Source organism: Phalaenopsis equestris, unplaced genomic scaffold, assembly GCF_001263595.1.
Source record: "Phalaenopsis equestris unplaced genomic scaffold, ASM126359v1 Scaffold000978, whole genome shotgun sequence".
NCBI classification, from domain to species: Eukaryota; Viridiplantae; Streptophyta; class Magnoliopsida; order Asparagales; family Orchidaceae; genus Phalaenopsis; species Phalaenopsis equestris.
In genome coordinates, this window is record NW_018165417.1 from 35,124 (window position 1) to 55,824 (window position 20,701).

Below are 20,701 nucleotides of genomic sequence, written 5' to 3' on the forward strand. Positions count from 1 at the left end.
GCTACAAGTTAGAAATGTCTTGATTAGGTTTCTTGTGTTTGAGACCTGGCATTTAAATCTCTTAGTTCTCTCTGTCAATTGGAATAAATTTCAGGTTGCTTGGACATTCTTCTCAAGCTGCAAGAACATAATCAATTGATGAGATCAAGGAGGACAAGGGATAGCAGCTGGCTAATCTCACCAGCTTTGCCTTGGAGGTCTGTGTTGTTGTGTGTGGTGAAACTATATATGAGGGCTACATAGGCTTTTTCTTTTTTGAAGGCTTATGTCCTAGGGTTTTGAAAAGGTCCAGAGAGTATCATTAATTTGTAGCCCATTTATGGCTAATCATTTAGTGAATCAATCTCTCTTGCTCTCCTCTTTCCCATATATATAAGGCTTACTAATTCTCTCTACTATTTCATGTGTGAGGCTTATTTATAGGCTTTTTCTTTTTGAAAGCTTAGTGTCCTCGGGTTTTGATGAGGTCAGTATCCTTAATTTGTAACCCATTTATGGCTAATCATTTAGTGGATCAATTTTTTCTAATGCTAAGCCGTGCCATTCTTGTATTCCGAAAGTGGAGATGATCGCTTTAGAGTTATGAAAATTCAGCGGCAAGTATACTTTTAGTATTAGTTAATCTGCTTTATTATGTGATTTGCATGCTTTGGAGGTTTCTCTTAGGTGCTAAGTTAGAGTATCACTTGGTTTTGTTGAGGCTACATGCGTTTGGCTCTTTGAGGCTTTAAGAGCTCGAAGTGCTCAGCTTGGAGAAGAGTTATAGAGGTGATTCAGCCAATATTAATTCAGTGGTAAGAAATGTTCAGTTTTAGCTTAGTTTAGTTGTTTTGGAGCAACATTTGTTGCATAGTTTTACAGAATTGGTATAATTTTACATTCGTTACAACATTTATTGTATAGGTCTAAAGAAAAATTTTCAAGTTTTATTATCCCTTGGAATATAATCTTATTTGGTTTGATATGAGAAGCAATCTAGGGAGGGTTTGTGGGACCTCTTTGGTTTGCACGCGAAAAGAGTGGGCTGCTGCTGAATTTGGGCATAGGGTTTTTGGATTGCGAGCTAAATCTCAATTGCTATGCAACAGTTATCATGCTTGATATTTAATATCAGCAACATGCATGACTTTTGATTGTTGAAATTTCTCTATTTTTTTCTGGTATGATCAAGCAATGAGTTGGGAAACTCTAGGTTTTAGGTTTCTTATGTGTGGTACTCATGATTTTAGTATCATACTTCTTTTTTTTCTTTGTGATTGAAATTAGTGGTTAGTTGCTATGACATGCTTTTGAAACAATAGCTAAGAACGATTGACAGGAACTTGTTGAGTGGATGGAATTCTCTCTCCTTTCTCATGGACATTGAGACTTGTTTAATTGAACTAGATAAATCTTGGTACATTTATGGTGCCTATTCTTTTTATAATTGTTTTGTACATTCACCATATTCAATAATGGGTTGTTCTTACACAGAACAATTTGGTATTTTTTTCAGACAATGTTGTGCTTTAACCATTTAGCAACTTAACTCGGGACATTTGCACACATGTTCTATGTCATGACCCCTTTCTACTTTTTATTTTTCTCTGTGTATATTTTAACTATAGTTTAACACTGTTGCACAGATAATGAGTATTATCTATTATCAATAACCGCATTTTAGAAACATGCTTCAGCATTGAGAACTTGAGAATGGGTTTTTTATGTATTTGGGAGTTATTGCAAGCATAGCCCATAAATGGAATAGGTTAAGGTTTGGGCAAAGGAAAGTTGTTTACGAGGTCCCAGATCACACACGATTGTGAGGCTAACCTGCTCATGCTTCTTCCATGTTTAATCAGTCCTATACATTAAGGATTTTCCAGCTTCCAACTTTCATCGCTTATGTAAATTATGATGAGTCTCCAACCTTTGAAGCTTACATTTATCAGTTACAAATTACGCTGCACTCTAATAAATATTGCCTATGTTTGATGTATCTGCATCCCCATGTGTATTATCTCTTTTCTCTATTTCATTCTTCTGGCGATCAAAGTTATTTATCATTTTTCTTTAATGAACTATCTTACTGTCTGTTTCTATTCTAATTTTTGTACCTAAATTTGATTTTTTGTGTGCACCTTTTGTTATTCTGTGGAGTCTGATTTTGTCGATCAATTGGTCATGAGGGTGGGGGGTGACCCCCTATATTGAAATTTTTTTTCTTGTACCGTGCGTCGCAGTGCTCAGATGCAACTCTCTCTGTTCCTTGGAATTCGACGCCCCAGTGCCATGCGGGGGTGCCACAACACCCAACTCAGCTCTAGAAATAGAGCGCTCAACACCCCAACTCCAGGAGGGGGAGCCACAACGACCAATTGCGGCGCCCCGGTGCCGACAACTGCATTTGGGCAGTTCGATGCTTAAAATTAGGCCTTCGCTGTGGGATCTGTGTGCAAAGATGTTTTGGATTTCAATTCTCTTTGCGAAAGAGGAGATCATTATTGAAATGTTCCAAAGTGTAGAGAGGGTTAAGTGTGGTGTAATTGGCACAATTCTTCTCATTTTTCATAATAAATTTTTTGGCGTGGTATGGCTCTGTGGCTTTTTCTCATTGGGTTTTTTTCACTTTAAAATCTTGATGTTCTTTGCATTTTCTGATTTGTGCTTTCAATTCAAAGTTTTGTTTTAGATCTCTCAAATTGATTTCGTGGTTTTGTCTATATCGTTTCCCCAAAAAGTGGTATGAGAGCGGGGTTTCTGAAGATTTTTGGTTTGAGTGGGTGCAATGACCGACAAAGAGACGTACAAAGTTGCTAAGTTTAATGGTGCGAATTTACTTTTTGGAAAATGCAAATTGAAGATTTTTTGTATCGAAAGAAAATGTATTTGCTACTGGATGGAATGACCAAGAAAGCAGAATGGATGACTCTGGAAGAATGAAAAATTATTGATTTAATAACATTAGGTTTAATCTATCTTCTATTTTTCTCATCTATTGCTTAAAATATTATGAATGAGAAGGCTACTTGGATCTTATGACTGCACTAACAAGATATGAGAAGCTTTCTATTTAAAGCAAAGTTTTTTGGATGAATAGACTATTACTATGAAGATTGTGCATAGTGGCTGAGCACTTGAATAACTTCAATGCTGTGACTAATCAGTTGTGTTCTGTTAGCATCAAGTTTGATGATGGGTTAGGGTACTGTTACTCTTATCTTCATTGTCAGATAATTAGAATGAACTTGATACCATGATGTGTAACTATTCAAGAAATATAGAGTTAAACATTCATAATATTATGGGGTTAGTGTTGAATGAAGAAGTTTGCAAGAATACGAGCGGTGAAACTTCAAATTCTACTTTGATGTTGACACTAGAGAAAGGGATCTGGATAGAAACACAAACACATGAAGATCTAAGTCTTGGAGAGAAAAGTCCAGGTTAGGAAGAGAAAAAGAAGTAGATGTGAATGCCGGAACTGTAGGAAGAAATGTTACTTTAAAAAGAACTATAAAGCTCTAAAGAAGTTTAGTGATGGAGGTCCAGATAGAAAACTCTACAAATCTTTCCATAGATGAAAATCAAAATGACTCTTTTATTTTTTTCTTAGGTAATACATTCTCTTTTCATGCTTGCACCAATAAAGATTTGTTTAAAAACTACACTCAAGATAATTTAGGGAAGATGTATTTGGGAGCTATTAAGGTCTACAATATTACTAAAAAATGTGATGTTGATATTAGGTTACCAAATGGATCAGTCTGAAAACTGAATGAAGTAGGCATGTTCATTGCTCGTATAGGTTTGATTTCTACGAACTAGCTTACAAATTCAAGGTATATCATCACTTTCACAGGTGATTCATGGAATGCCACTAAATGGGCAATGATGGTGGCTTGAGGCAACATTGAAGGTACCTTTTATCCGATCAATGAGATGTTTGAATTCATTGGAGTAGTTGGAACGAAATTGGATGCAGGTCTTTGACACGGTAGGCTTGGCCATATAACTGAGAGATATATGAAGTACCTTATTTCTAATATCAAATTTTAGAGTCTAAACAGTTAGACTTTTATGAAGATTATGTTTATGACAAACAAAAGAATATTAATTTCTCTAAAAGGGGTTCAAATTTGAAGTCCAAAATGTTGGAGTTAGTGCATATTAATGTATGGGATTCTACTCTTGTTCAGTCTATTAGAGGTTCTCAGTACTTTGTATGGGTTGTATGATGACATCAAAAAAGTATGGTTGTACTTCTTAAAATATAAATTTGTTGTATTTGATGTATTTAAGAAGTGATAAGTTATGATTGAGAATGAGATATGTTTGGGTTGAAAAGTCTCAAATCAGATAATTATGACGAGCTTCATGATCAAAGATTCACGAGTTATTGTGTTTCAAAAGAAATCATACGTAAGTTCATTGTTCCAAGGATACCACAAAAATGTGGTAATGTTGAGCGCATGAATTTAACCATCACAGAACATGTCAGAAGTATGAGTTGCATGCAGGCTTGTCAAAATATTTTTAGGCTGAAGCAATGAATACTGAAGTTTATCCGATCAGTAGTGGTTCGTCAGTACCTTGGAATGAAGTCTTACCTGAAGAAACTTGGAATAATAAAACATTTGGTTTTTATCATATATTCATGTTGAAGTGGAATCCAAGAATAACTTTATTCAAAATCTGTCAATTACACTTTCATTTGTTATGACTGATGAATTTGGTTACAAACTTTGAGACAATCAAAATAAAAAATTTATTAGAAGCAATGATGTCACTTTCAATGAAATGAAGATGTATGTGGACATAAACAACATTTGGGATTGTCTATCAATTACTGTTGAAGACTCCTACAATTATGTTGAGATAGAAGACTCAAGTGATTTGGAAGATGGAGAAAGAAAATGTGCTCAATTTGATGAAGCACAAGAAGTTTTTCAGAAACGTGTTACTGAAGTCAGGAGATCCAACTGAATCACATGATTGATATAGAGTTCTTATTTGTACTATTACTGTCGATTGATAGTGGTGAATCAACATATTATGATGAGACCACTGAAGTTATAGACTCAAAGAAATGAGAGTTTGTCATGGATGGCGAGATGCAGTCACTCATATCAAATCAAACACGTGAATTGACAAACTACCAAAATGACAAAAAAAATGTTGCATAATAAGAAGTTTACAGGCTAAAAGAAGAATTAGATAGTGATGAGCGCTACAAGGCGAGGCTTGTGATGAGATTTCAACAAAAGGGATGAGTGGATTATATTGAGATTTTTTCTCCCATGGTGAAGATGATAACTATCAGAGTTGTGTTGAGCTTAGTAATAGAGAAATATTTATATTTAGAACAGATGGATGTAAAGACCTTTTACATGGTGACTTAGAAGATAAACTGTATATAATGCAATCAGAGGGATAGGAAGTTTCGGGAAAAGAAAACATGATCTGTAGATTGAGAAAAAATCTTTTTGGTTTGAAGCAAACTCCAAAATAGTGTTACAAGAGATTTAATGGATTTATGTCAGACGGATCATTATTGCTTCATTAAATTTTTTGATAATTCTTATATTGTGCTTTATTTTAATGTGGATGAAATGCTAATTCTAAGAGCAGATTGGAAGAAGATTAGGGACTTGTAGGAGCAATTACCAAAGGAGTATTAAATGAAGAACTTAGGTCTAACTAAAAAAACAAATTCAGTATGAAATTCAGTTGTGAAAGGTGTGTAGGTATATTAAAGTTTTCTCAAGAGGAATATGTTGAGAATATCCTACACAAATTCAAAATGAGTGAGGCAAACTTTGCACCGTATTATATCCACTTTAAACTATCTAATAAAAATAACTTAAGTCTGAAGCAGGTCAAACACATATGAGTAGAACTTCGTATGCTTTAGCATTTGGAAGTTTAATGTATGCGATGATATGTACAAGATTAGATATTGCACATGCAATGTAAGTGGTCAATAAGCACATGAGTAATACATGGAAACATAATTAGGAGATGATGAAGTGGATTCGTAGATACTTGAGAGAAACAATTAATAAGACACTTTGCTTTGGAATTGTAGAGATTAATTTATAGGGATATATAAATGCAGATATGGCAAGAGATATTGATGGTAGAAAAAGTACGTGTTATACCTTTACTTTGGGAAACACAATGGTGAATTAGGTTTCCAGTTTATAGAACATTGTTGTACTATCAACTATAGAAACTGCGTACATTAATATCACTGAGATTAGTAAGGAAATGACTTGGCTGTAAAGTTTTATGGCAGAGCTAGGTAAGGAGTAAGAGAATAAAAAGTTTCATAGTGACATTATGAGTGCCATTCATCAAGCAAATAACATCTCATTTCATGCCATGGAGAAGCACATTTAGATAAAATATAATTTCATTCATTCGCTTCTAGAAAGTGTCACGACCTGACTCAGTATTTAGAATTAACTAAGACAGGCATTGCGGTCTGACGAGTTTAGCATTTAACTAACTATCCACATTTTTCAAACTTTCAATACATATAAAATAAGCGCTGATAATCCACAGGTACAATAAGGAAACTTAAATCATCCAACAGTAACAGAAAATTTGGAAGAAGAATTTCAATCCATACAACCATATATGTCTATCCAAAAGAAACAATACCAAAAGAAATTCTAACATATCATACTGGTATCTATCAGTTGTAATTTTTATAATATAAACCAAGTCTTTCCTACCAGACATATCAGTTTAAAACTTTTCTTCTCCCGAAAGAAAATATTAATTGCAGCCGTAAGTATGACTTAGTAAGTAATTATAATCTAATATGCATTGAATTCTTATGTTATGCTATGCATGAATGATAAAAAAAAAATTGCAGTTCGTTTCATTAAAATTTTAAATTTATCCTTTCCCATTTCATTTTAAGCATTTACCGTTTTTAACCATTTTAAAATTCAAAATAGGATTACCGTCATAGCTGAAGGTATTCTCCAAAATGCGTCTGATGACAATTTCAAAATTATACCCGAACGTACTCTAAATTGTACCCGGAGGTACACCTTTACAATTTTTTTTAACGTGCATGGGTACATTGCATCCACTGTTAGTATCATCTGGGTCTAATTCTCTATAACTTAAACTTTTACATTTCATTTCAGATATTTTAAAATCATTTAAAATACATTTTTTATGTTCATTTTTTTTTTCTCATTTGTGATACATTTTAGACTATCAAAATACAAGACATGAATGAAATACTTGTTTTAAATTATTTAATAAATCAATTATTTATTTTAAATAATATTAAATTAATACTTAAAAAGAAAATAATTACTCGTCTTAGCCTTAAAGAACTGTTGTAAATGCTTAATTTCTCACTTCACTTCTTAATTATTAGCTATTAATTAAATGTGCATATAATTATATGAATTCTATTGTAAATGAAAATTTTTAATATATCTAATGACATAATAATAATAACACAAATAAATAATTATGCCATTCATTACCTTAACAAGATTTGGTTTGGTTCCTTACACGTCTCTTCTTTTCTCTTATAACTCTAATTGATTCACCTATTCCACTGTTATATTTGATTAAATTAAACATGTTATTAGCATTTAGCAAGTACACCAATATTTCACATCCAAGTAATTAATATAAGTCAAACTTACCTTACCAATAATTGTTCAACTTGATAGTCCTTCTCAAGCAATTATCCTCTAATAATGCCTGACTTAAATTCATTAATTTTAATTGTGTATTATAATCTATTTAATTACATAAATTTATATATGTAAACATTAAAAACATCTGATACTTACCTAAAGCTTTGATCCCATACACACGGTTCGCTTCCGGGTCTTATAACGCTAACACGTGCGAACAGTTTCTCAGATCCTTCCCTTCTTCCTCCTCTCCTTTGGTCTCGAGTCATCCCCACAAACCAAGTGTAGGACCTCCTTCCTTTGTACAAGCCGCATGCAAGGATCATCGACTTCGACGCAGATAGCACTCGCGATCTCCTTCTTCCTCTTCTTCAGCTTCTTCTCCTTCGCACTGACCACCGTAAGGAGCCGTAGGTTCCTCCTCTATCGCAGCTTGGTCCAGGTAATTCTTCGATGTCGCCACCTCCCTCTCCTTCCTCTACCTTCTGTCTCGACACAATATTGCAGATTCTTCTCCTTCGCATGGCTAGATACTGCACATTGGCTGCACGTTTCTTGTGCGACTTCTTCTTCATTAACTAGGGATCAACCGTTTTTCTTTTCAATCTCTCATGTTGTCTCTTGATCATTCTCATATTGGTTCGAATGTGGAGTAATATGACTCTTATGTGGTAACTGAAGGGATGCTTATCTTTCATGCCTATTCAATTAATTGCTATTATTATTAATTTCTGTTATTACGAAATGATCAATTTTCTTTGGAGAAGATACACACATATATTGACTAAGGCTGTAACTAAAGATATCCTTGGCTTCAGTTGGAGTTCAAGAAGGTTGAGATAAGTATGAGCCATCCTACAATTTATTACTATGAAGATGTTGCGGTTTTTTTGGAGGAGCATGTTTGATTGCAATCAGTCTCCTAGTGAGAGATTATTATTATGTGGGGTCTAATTGTGTCAATCAATAGGTTATTCAAAGCTCAGTTCTGTTGGTCAAGCGTGACTGTGAGTTTGCTCAAGGGTTACGAGGGAGGAGTGGCCCTCTGTATTGAAATTTTTTTTCGTATTAGGCGCAGAAGGCTCGGATCCATCGCCCTAGCGCTTTAAACCTGAGCTCTTGATGCCCCAACACCAGGTGGAGGCGCCAAAGGTACAGGTCTAGAACTCGAGCTCAACTCGGGGAAAGAAAATTAGGCTTGAGCTTGGCTTGGTTACTCAAGCTCGATTGGAAAGCTCAAGTTTGACTCGTTTCATAAGCTTGATTGTACTTAAAATTTCAAATGTTGGTTTAAATCAAGAAATTGGAAAAAGCTGTAGATTTATATTGCAATTGTCTAAAAATAAATCAAATGCCCTTCTCCACAAAAATTTTATCATAAAGCCCAAAAAGAATTTATTCAGATAAAAAACATTACATTAATTTGACGAAATTCATATGCATTTACATATCTAGACCTAAACTTTATTTCATGTTTGGAGCCAAAGCCGTGATCTTCTTGTTCATCCTCTCATCAATACCAAAGAACACAGTGAAATTACCACTCAAAACTATGTTCACATAAAGATCTTTCCTGATATCAACGTCACACTTCATAATTGAATTGTATACTTGTATGCTGTATCATTGATGCCTTATGCCAGAAACAATCTACAACCATGATCACTAAGCATAGGATTGAAAAGAAAATAGAACTTGTTAAACTTTGAAATTTAATATCATGTGGAAGGTGGTATCGAAGAAAAGGAAATGCTAAAATTATCCAAAATAGAAAAAAAATATAGGGGCTACTTGCATACCACTCAATTCCTAAGCATTTACATATCTAACACCTACTGTTTTCTTTTTTACATTTATACCACCCAAATCTTTCATAACACATAAAAAATACAAACATTTTAAATTTTAAAAAATTTTAAATTTTAAAAAGTGAATAAATAAATTCATGCATCATAGGAAAGGTTGTTTGTATGCAAGAATTGAAGTTCAGGTGTTGTAAATGTAAGTACATATAAATTGAGTGGTATGTATGTAAATCTTCCAAAAATATATATAATATTGAAAAAGAAAACATTCTTTAAGCAAGTAAAGGCCTCAATTTGTGTTCAATGAGAACAAGAAGCATGAACTTTGGTGCTGACAAAATCAATGGAAAACAGAAACAGAAAAATGCAGCATTCAAATGAATCCAAACCTAATTCATCAAGCCCGGCTATTTTGTTTTTGACCCCCCTTTTAGGCTAAATTCCAGGCTTTCAATTACAATTTACATATAACATGTAGCAATAATTGCTTCCAATTACAATTTTCATATAACTTGTAACAATAATTAAACCTTACACACACGAAGACATTAAGAAATTGAAATTATGCGAAAGACTAAAAATTCATCAACTCATGAAATTCTTTGTTTTTAGTATATTATAAAATATATCATTCGTCCAAATGCAAAATATATTAAAACTAAATTAAAGTCAAATAGATCATAAAATATTTTGTCTCTAGTAGATCGCAAAATATATCATTTGTTCAACTATAAAATATATTAAAACCAAAATAAGATCATAAAATTCTTTATTTCTGGTAGATCGCAAGCACCATCATTTTTAAAATATATAAATACATGGAAATTAAGTGTTATTTATGTAAATCTTTCAGATGAAAAAAGATAAAAAAACTATTGATTATTAAACTAAATCTAACTAACTTATAAATGAAATACAATTCATTGTTTTTAAATCATATTTCCTAACTTCAACTCTTTAAGGAACCAAATTATCACTTAAATTAATCAAGAAAAGCAAACAACAAGCAATTCGACATCCTAAGCACAAAGCCAACATAAACATCAGAAGGCAAACCAAACCCTCTTGAATGCCTCTAAGCCACTACCTCGTTAAATGAATAATACAGAGAACTAGAAAATGAGATAAAATTTTACCTAAATTTATGTTTTTTTATACATCTCCAACAAACTGTGATGTTTCATAAAAGCATGTGCTAGTTTGATTTAGGAGCTCAGTGATGGTCGGTGGGCAGTGAATGTGAGTGTTGCGTGTCGACACCAAGCGGTGGGGAGACGAGAGCTGCGCGAACGCAAATTATTGGGGAATGGTGATTGTGACTTCACATCTGATCGAGCTCTGCTGTGCTGCTCCTGGGGAGTAGGAGGGTGTAATGAGGTTATGAGACATAAACAAGAATACGAGATTGTGATTTGGGAATAGGCGTTTACGGTTTCAAAATAAGAATTGAATAAAAAATGGCCTCCAATCAGACGATCAGATTTTGGCCGTGCGACTAACGCGAGTGACTTGCAAGAGGTAGCAATGTTATGCCTACATGCAACTTAATCGAGCTGCTTGACGAGTTTACGAGTTGAGTCATGAGAAACTTGAGCTCGAGCTCATGTATTATATAAGCTAGGTTGTAAGCTCGAGCTTGAACTCAAGGGTCAACAAGCTCGACTGCGAGCTCGTTAATGAGTCGTATTCTAGTCAACTTGCAAGCCGACTTGACGTATATACACCCCTTAGCCCCAACGCTAGGAGCGGACACCACAATGCCCAATCGTAGTGCCAGTACCCGCATTCGGGAAGTTCGGAGCTTAAAATCTTCCAGTAGGATTTGTGTACGTAGACATGTTGGATTTCAATTTCTCTTGTGCGAAAGAGAGAGCTTGAAGTTTTCAAAAGTTTAGAGAGATTTGAGTGGTGTGATTTCTACAATTCTCCACCTTTTTATATTTAATTTGTTGGTGTGACGTGACTCCCTGGTTTTTTCCCGTACTCGAGTTTTTCCACGTTAAATCTTTGTGTTCTTTGCGTATTATGTGTTTTCTGATTTGTGTGCTTCTGTTCTAAGTTTTGTTTAGATCTTTTGAGTTGGTTTCGTGGTTTGCATATGTCCCTTCCCCAATGCCTTTGCTTATATTCTCAAAATAAGTGTGTATGATTTGTAGAGCAAATTTGACACATGCAAGAGTATTTTCTTAGATTTACAAAGATGTTCTAAATTCAAACAAATTTTTGTGATGGTGGAAGCATATCTCTAGCGAAAAGGTAGTATGAATTTTCCCATCAAATTACTAGATTTGACTTCAGTGCTGGTATGCTTGCAATAATTAGGTTCTATTGTGACATGGAGGTCAAAAATTGAAGCCTGGGATAGCCTCTCTGCTAAATCGAGCAATTATAATTCTGCTTGCAGCAATTTCTGTCCACGAGTCATTACATCTTGAACTTTGGCTTTTCTCTGCCAGCTTGGTAGTAGCCTCAAATATTGGAATATCTTTTTATACCATGGTTTGAATTAATTGATGTGAAAAATCAAATTTATTATGGGATTTCCCCAAGCATCAACATGCTTGGACAAAATGTTGCAAAATGCATTGCTTTTTTGAAGAATAAAATTAAATTCAGTTTGTTTTATCTGGTGGTTGCTTCTGTGCTATACTTGTGGCATGCTATCCTTATTAATCTTGTCTATTTCTGGATCGTATGTTTGCGTTGCCAGTTAATATTTATCAAGAAAAGTATAGATGAATTTTAGCAGGTGCTTTGCAAGATGTTCTACATTTGCATGATGTCCTTGCCAGAGTTTCCCTTGCTAGATTGTGCTATATGATATCTAGAGCCCGTTCCCTGGATGGTAAATGCATTTGCAGGAAACCTGCTTTTAAGTTAATGTTTTTTTTCTGAACTTGATTTTTGTTTTATTAAAATATACTGTTGTTTGTATAGAGAGGCCAGATATAAAATCACAGTTCAACAGTATTCTCTATCAACTTCTACTTGATCCCAGCGACAGAGTTTGTTTTGAGGCAATTCTTTGTGTCTTAGGAAAATTTGATAATACTGAAAGGTGCTTGTTTGTTCCTTTGTAATGATATTTTGCATTGTCTTGAGAGACAAATTACTTCCGCTGTCTCAAGTTTTAATTTTAAGAATTAGCGGTTGATTCTGTTTACTTCTGTTCATCAAAGAACTGAAGAGCGAGCTGCTGGATGGATTCGGCTGACAAGAGAAATACTGAAGCTTCCAGAGGCACCATCTGTAACAACGAAGGATAAATCAGAGGACGGACTTCCACCAAAACCAACCAAAGAAAAAGCTTCTAAAACAAGGCGCCCTCAGCCTCTCATTAAACTTGTAATGAGAAGGTTCATGATTTTCTCTGCTTCATTTTTTTATTTGTTTTTCGCGTATTCAGTAGATTGTTAATTGCTTTTCTTAATCTTATGCATCCACTAAGTTTTTTCTTTGCCATCTTTATTTAAGTTCTGTAACTGTTTTATATTTTTTAGATTGGAGAGTTCTTTCCGGAGTTTCTCTCGGCCTGTACTTCACGCTGCTGCACGAGTTGTTCAGGAAATGGGAAAGAGCAGGGCCGCAGCATATGCGCTGGGTGCCTATGATGTTGATGAAGGAATTCAACTCAATGCATATTCTGAAAATGTCGATTCTATTGATTCAGATCAACAGGAAAGCCAACCTGAAGGTATCTTCTAGGTGAAAAATAATAATGTCCATGCTGCAGTTTTTACAAAGTATGAAAGAAGTGAAGATACTTAAATTGAAGTTGTTTCTGCGTATCTCTGTCATTGTGGATCTTGTGCAAAGGGTTACTTGGTTGATTAAAAAGATGCTTGGTCAAAATAGTGATGTGGAAGTCATCATCAGCAATTGCGATCAGCAAGTTGTCAAAAGGGTCAAAATAGCTAATTTAGGCTAAGCTAAAGAATAAAGGGTTTGATTCATTACTCTAGTCGGTATAACCATCATCAAATGACAAAAAAAGTAACACTAGGCCTAAAAATAAGAAATAACCTTGCAATGCATCTGCCCAAAATATGACAGGTTTGATAAGGTCTATTAAAAATAAAAATGCAAATATACATGCTTAGGTAGATAAGAACTAAAATTTAGGATGATGATAATGATGAATTCTTTATTTCCGAAGGATTCACTTCTGGAGAATGAAGATACAAGTACTCCAATTTCAAATGTAATTTCAACTTTTTCAACTCGTCATCGATGAGTTTTGAATTCTCAAGTGAAAAAGACCTCCATTTAAAAAAGACCTTGTCAATGAACTGACCCTCCAAATGGCTTCATCTAATGTGGTGATGATTTGGACGTTTAAAATTTGAATCTTGATGGTGAAACCTTCGGCAATGGGATGGCAAACATGTCTGTTAAGGATTATCTATTGCATGCTTGTATTATTTGTAGAGAGAATAATAATAGGCGGGGATAGAGAGAATAACAATATGTGGGGTTTGCATATCGTTCATCATTATGGCTGACACATTTAACGTTGTAGAAATGCCAACCTGCATGAGATGATCTATCTCATAAGCATTATTTTTTATCTTCTTTAGAAATCTTTAGGGGTCAGATTCTTGAGGGTTAACTTTCGAAGAGATTTGATTAAAAATATGTCAGGCCTTTCAAGTCTCCCTCATTAAATTTTAGGGTCAATTACATACAGACCACCTGAAACTTGGTTTTTACAAATCAACCATTCTCTTTCATCCATTTTTCGAATTCTCACTCAAATATCAAAATTTGTGGTAAAACCCCAACCCATATTTTTAATTTTTATCAAATTCTCAGCAGTTTGATCATGGCATGCATGAATTCATTGGTTCGGTAGTTCAACAAAATCAACTAGTGCTTAATTTGTAAATATTAATGTTTCGTGTGGTTTGTATGTAATTATCCCTAAATTTTATTTATCATCTACTTGTATCAACATTAGCTTTATTTTTATCACAGTTGAAAGTAAGTTTTGTTGAGTTTTTTGGTGTGAATTATGCATACTTTGCTTGAATGAAGATGTAAATACACTAGACTTGTATGAAATATATATATATATATATATATATAAAAGATCAATTAGTTTTATGTTTCATACATTGATGGCAACATGGAAATGAATTGTACTAATTGATTAACTAACATAACCGTTTTAGACAAGCATTGTGATAAGAGGAAGAAGATCTCAAGTACTGGCATGGTTTATCACCAAGAACCTGAACAGATCTCCAATGGTCCTATTGATAACCTTTTTCTGAACTTTAGTCTATGGATGATAAGTTGTGAAAAGTAGGAGTTTTTTTCTTCTTTAGGTATTTTAGAAATAACTTATAAATCTTAATCATGCTTAGAGACGATCAATTTAGAAAGCCCATATGGACAAACTGTCTCGTGAAAGAAGTTATCTAACATGCATCAGGCATCTTATAGAATGGAATTAAATGTCATTTTAGAAAAGTGGTTTATGACTACTAAGATGGAGATAAATTGCACAATGAGGGTAACTTGAAGACAAAGCCTATACTAAGGGACTTCCCATGGTTTTAGGGAATTTGAGGGAGTGTATATTTATGTGTCTGTTGAAAGATCTCAAAAATAATTATGATTATATTCCATATTTGTTATAACTCTATATTTAGAAGGTTATAAATTGTATGAGGGATTTTAGGATTCTCTATTTATGTTTCTCTTTAATTAGAGAGATTATTTGCTTCTTATATTTGTTATTATTCCTTTCTTTGTCTACTGTATTCTGTTTTTATTGCTTTCCTTACCAGTGAGTCCTGTAATGGGTATTTATACCCATCTTTACATCAATAAATTGCCAACTCTTCAATGAATGAATCTAAGAGTGAGGAATCTATATACAAAGATGCATTTCTCGAATTAATTAGTCATATTGCATCTTGTTAGAATTAGGAGTGGGTGTATTAGAAACCAATGACTAGTAAATTTAAGGGAAGTCTTTTTAATAGAGTTAACTTTTTATGACTTTAAAATTAATCTTTATTAGTGTGCACATACTATTCAGGACATCTACAGCTTTGTTCTCAGCATTGGAGTTGTGTTTTAGAATTGAAGTATACCGCTAAATAATTTGGTCTCATTTTGTATTATGATTGAATTTGTTTTAGATGTTAAAATAAGGGATTCATGGTCAAAGATGTAATGTCAACAACAACACATAGTTTGGACTATAACATTATCATTGATGCACTGTTTTATTTCTTGAAGTGTTAAAATTGACTTGCTATTTGAGTTCATCTCTAATGAAAACCCTAGAGACATCATATGATACCTCAAATATTTTATTTACATATTGTAATTTTATTATCTTTTGGACTCATTAAAAATTCTTTAATTTTGGAAAGGGCATTAGAGATTGCATTTGTCCAACAAAATTCACCCTTTCTGAGGGAAATGGTGATCAGAGGCATAGTGGTGTCGAATCCATGGATAAATCTTCGGTAGATGTAGCTAACCTTTCAAAAACCATGAATGTTATGCATGTTTGTTGGAGTAGGCCACATATAATGCTTGAAGATCTTGATTTTCTTAGGATTGTCATATATGATTTCACTGAATCTTAAGAAATCATGGAAGAATTCATGAAGCAGCACTTAAAGATGATTATGTAGATTTTCTCAGCAAAGCGCCTCAAAAATTTATTGCAATTTATGCAGAGGATCATCCCGTCTAACAAAATCAGAAGGCCATCAAAATAGAAGGCTCAGAGTCATTAGTTATGCCAAATGGTGTCACAATTTACTCGTACCAAACATCCTTTGTTGAGATGATTTTTTTTTAAATTCATCTCTTATTCATGTGGATTTAGTGATATGTACTCTAATTGATCTTATAAATAATATAGCTGTGCTAACCATCATAATTAAAAGCTATGAACTTGAATTATGGAAAACTTACGCATGATGTTGATTGGTATTCTTGTTGATGGCATGGCTATCCATGTTAATGCACCATGTATCATCCTTTGATGTAAGAAAGAAAGGGATTATGCATATAGGAAAAACTCTTGAATGAAGCCTTTAGACAAGAAGTCATGGACCTATCTTTTGATCTTTACATATTTTGCTAGTTTCATTTGGTAGTGAGGCAAACTGGGTAGCAAGATCTTGGCACCAAGTCTATTGGATTCTCCTCAATGGGGAAGCTTAACTAGGGCGTTCTTCTTGATGAACATCCTGAAGTCTACTCACCTAAGGTGGGAGGGTCTTAACAATTGGTTTATATGTGAGAGTTAAAATAATCATAATAAAAATAATGCTTCTTCTAATCATTTGCATATATTTATGTCTTTTAATGACTTGACGGGATTTCTTTTTTTAGGAGCTATGGATAGGTAACTTTATTAAGCTTAGTAGATTAGAATGTTTTGTTTGCCCTAATACATTAAGGCATACATGTTTAAACATTCATCTTAGATGACATCCAAATCATAAACCAAAGTTCAACCTAGAAGTATATGGATAACTTTCATGGGGAAGACATAACATTAAATGCTATTCGTGTACTCTCTCTATTGAATGGGTCTGAGGCAACTTATGGAGACAACCATGAATGTCTTATTTACCTTGACTTTGCACTGCTGTGAGTGAATTCTATTGTGAGCGCTTCATTTTAGCCAAGGCAGAAGTGGCAATAGCATTCATTTGTTGTTGCTATCAAATCAACTTACATGACTTGTCATCACTTTTAAAATATGTGTGAAAGATCTTTGTGAGCTTTCACTTAATATTAGTTTGTGGAGTAGTTAACACATAACAATAAGGTTGAACTCACCAATGTCTCTTTAGAATCTCTTGCCTTAAAGTATTCCATTGTAATGTGATCATCCTCAAGATCATTGAGGCGATCCACATCCTTAGAGTACATATGGTGTATCTTAATCACTAGGATAAGCTGAAAAATACACTATATCACCTAAATTCTGAAATAATACATTGCATACTTTTTCAATACACTCAATTTCAGTATACTTAAATATTTTAACTTAAGCGGATTTAATCCAAAATATATCATTAAAAATAAATTTATAGAGCATTTAAAACACATCAGAATTCTTACAAATAAATATAACATTTATATGTTGACTTACCTCATGTTTTTTTATCTTAATATAATTGTACAATTAAGATATATCACAAAATGAGTCTGATCCTATCCAAGCTCAACCCTTTATTTTCCTTTCCTATGAAAATAATTATAATCATTTGATGAGTTATGACATGATCAGCAAAATAAGCTAATTTAATATAGAATTTAAATAAATAAAAACAGTAGTCAACATGCGTCTTGATAAGCTTCACATTTGCCTACATGCCACATTACATCTTTCATTTTAGGCTACCAAAATGTTGATTTCATTTCTTTATACTTTTTCTATTTATTGGATGAATTAAATATGTATTTTTTTGAGTTTTATGCATTCCTTTATTCACAATTGCAAATCACTTCTAATAACTCCTTGTACGTCAAAACGTTTTTGTAATTTATCAATTGGATTGAATATTCATTTGTCTAAGCTGTCTGTTTCTTGAGCATTTTGTATTTGGATTTCTAGCTGGCTTTCGTATCCTTGATCAGCTGTTTTTTTGAGTTCATAACAAAAATGTCTTTCCTAATAGGCTTCATGCTCAGTGCCTGAACAACCACATTGGTTCTTTCAGGACATTACTGGATGTCTAAATCATAATATTTTATCATTTTTAACTATCTTCTCTATTACAAAAAAATTATCTTCTCGGTTCAAATCCAATTCTTTCTTAGTGAAAGCACATTTCAACTTTTTGTGATTAAGAAATATTTCACATTTCAGTTTTTTGGGGTAATGCCTCTAAATTTTTAAAACAAACACTTTAATATCTAAATTTAAATCATATGCAGGATAATTCTTTTCTTTTGGCTTCAACTGTCTAGAGACATATACAATAACCTTCTCGTTCTATAGTAAGACACAACCCAGAGCTTTAAAAGATGCATCGCTGTATATTTGAATTCCTTCAATCTCATATGAAATTGTTAATACTGATGCAGATGTTAAATATTTCTTTAATTCTTAGAAGCTCTGCCCACATTCTTTAGTCCAATTAAATTTAACATCCTTTCTAGCTAATCTAAATAAATGTAGTGCAATATGTGTCAATCTTTTTATAATCTTCTGTATTAACCAGCTAATTCTAAAAACTTTTGACATAAGTCACACTGGTTAGTCTCGACCAATCCACCATTGCTCACTTTTTTATCCATTGATTTATGTTCACCACTAATAATATGCCCCAAAAAATGCAGTACTTTTAACCAAATTTGACATTTGGAGGGCTTCACAAATAATTTTTGCTCCCTTAATATTCCCAATACAATCCTCAAATCTAGCATGGTCATTATCATTTTTGGCATAGACCAGTATATCATTAATAAATACTATCAAAACTGATCAAGTTGAGGCTTGAAAATTCGGTTCATCATATCCACAAATATTGCTGGGAGATTTGTCAACCCAAAATGCATGCTGGAAATTCATAATACCTATACTTGGTGTCAAAGATTTTCATCTTCATATTTGATTTTGAATTAATTATAATCAGATCTCAAATATTTTTTTTGAAAATACAAAAGCTTTCTCCAACTTACTAAACAAATTATCAATCATGAGAGGATTTTTATTATTAACAGTTACCAAACTCAGCTTCCTGTAGTTAGTATATAATCTCATTTAATTATCTGTCTTCATAACAAATAGAACAGGTGCACTCCAAGAGGATAAACTGGGTGTGATAAAATTTTTCTCAATCAATTTTGATAACTTACTTTTCAATTCTTGTAAATTTTAAGTAGCTATTCTGTAAGATGTTATTACAATAGATGTATTCCTGGTTGAACATCAATTGTAAACTCTACTTCCGTTAGGTTTCTCAAATAGTATTTATGAACTCATTTACCATTAGAATATCTTTTATATCCCTAATTCACTCTATGACAACTTCCAATTTAGCCAAACATATTATTCACCTACCTTTATACATTTATTCATCATAATTGAATTGATTCGAGATGATATCACTCAATTCTCATATTGGATGTAGAACAACTTATCATTTGGCAAATTTATTATGACTCCCTTATTCCAACATTCTGTAGTGTCATAGTTCTTTACTAATTAATTTGGGCCCAATCACAAAGTTCATGTAATAAGTATTACTAGCTAATATAAAATCATTATACCTGACTCCAAAAATAAAACAAAGAAGTTTTAAATATAATTTATCATAGAACAACGTAGATATGAAAGTGTGATGCACCAGAATAAGAATAATCTAACTGGAATATTTGAAATAACTATAATACTTATCACCACTTCTGACGATTCTCTAGCCTTGGAAATGTCATAGTAAAAACTCAAGTTGGTACTAAACTCACATTTCCTTCAGATGCTTTTTCTTTGCATTTTATTGCTAGCTTAATCATAATCGGCATCATACCTCTTTGTTGCTCTGGCTTTTGTATATCATTCAATCTCGAGCTCTTTAGATATTCTTAGGATAATGTTTTTTGATATGACACAATTTATTGCATAAATAATATCTTCTAGTATTTAACTAATATTTTCCTGAATGTGACTTTGACAGATAGCATAGTTTGGTATCATCTGCTGATCTCCCAGCTCATGTTGCTACAACAACCTCTAAATAATTGTTTGCTTTTTGAAATAACCATTTCTAATTTTTTAGTTACCTCTTTTTGATACTAGTTTCTCATTTCTATCTTACCATCTACACATCCTGCTCCAACATTCTAATGTTTTCCACTAACTCAGTAAAATCTTTGATACATAGTGGGAAGCAAAGGCTGCCCCTATTGCATCTAAAAGATCTGTAACACTTTTCAGTAGCAGTATTAATAAGCTATGGAGCATATCTTCATAAGGATATAAATTTTGTCTTATACTCTGGATCAATGTCCTCGCCCCTTGAGTTAGATTCAAAAATCTTTTCTGCATTATTTGTTTTGCAAAAGAAGGGACATTTCTGAAGCTTGTTTGAACCTGTCTCAAGTATCCTCTTCACCAATGCTCTACTTTAATTATAAATACTACGAGTATTTTATCTCATTCAAGACCTAATAATAAAATCCTCAACAACTCTAACTTCAACCTCTTTTTTAATAAAAGTGGATTTAAATTTTGAAAGAACTTCAAATATTTATCTATAT

At 33.1% G+C, this 20,701-nt stretch overlaps 1 protein-coding gene across 1 annotated transcript in view; it reads left to right on the forward strand.

Annotated features, from left to right (window-relative positions):
- The window catches only part of LOC110032593, a 65,210-nt gene that overhangs the window by 18,130 nt on the left and 26,379 nt on the right, over positions 1-20,701 (forward strand). Inside the window, 4 exon segments of the mRNA XM_020736265.1 lie at positions 12,207-12,302; positions 12,395-12,515; positions 12,637-12,813; positions 12,958-13,151. Coding sequence (XP_020591924.1) covers positions 12,207-12,302; positions 12,395-12,515; positions 12,637-12,813; positions 12,958-13,151 — 588 coding nt within the window.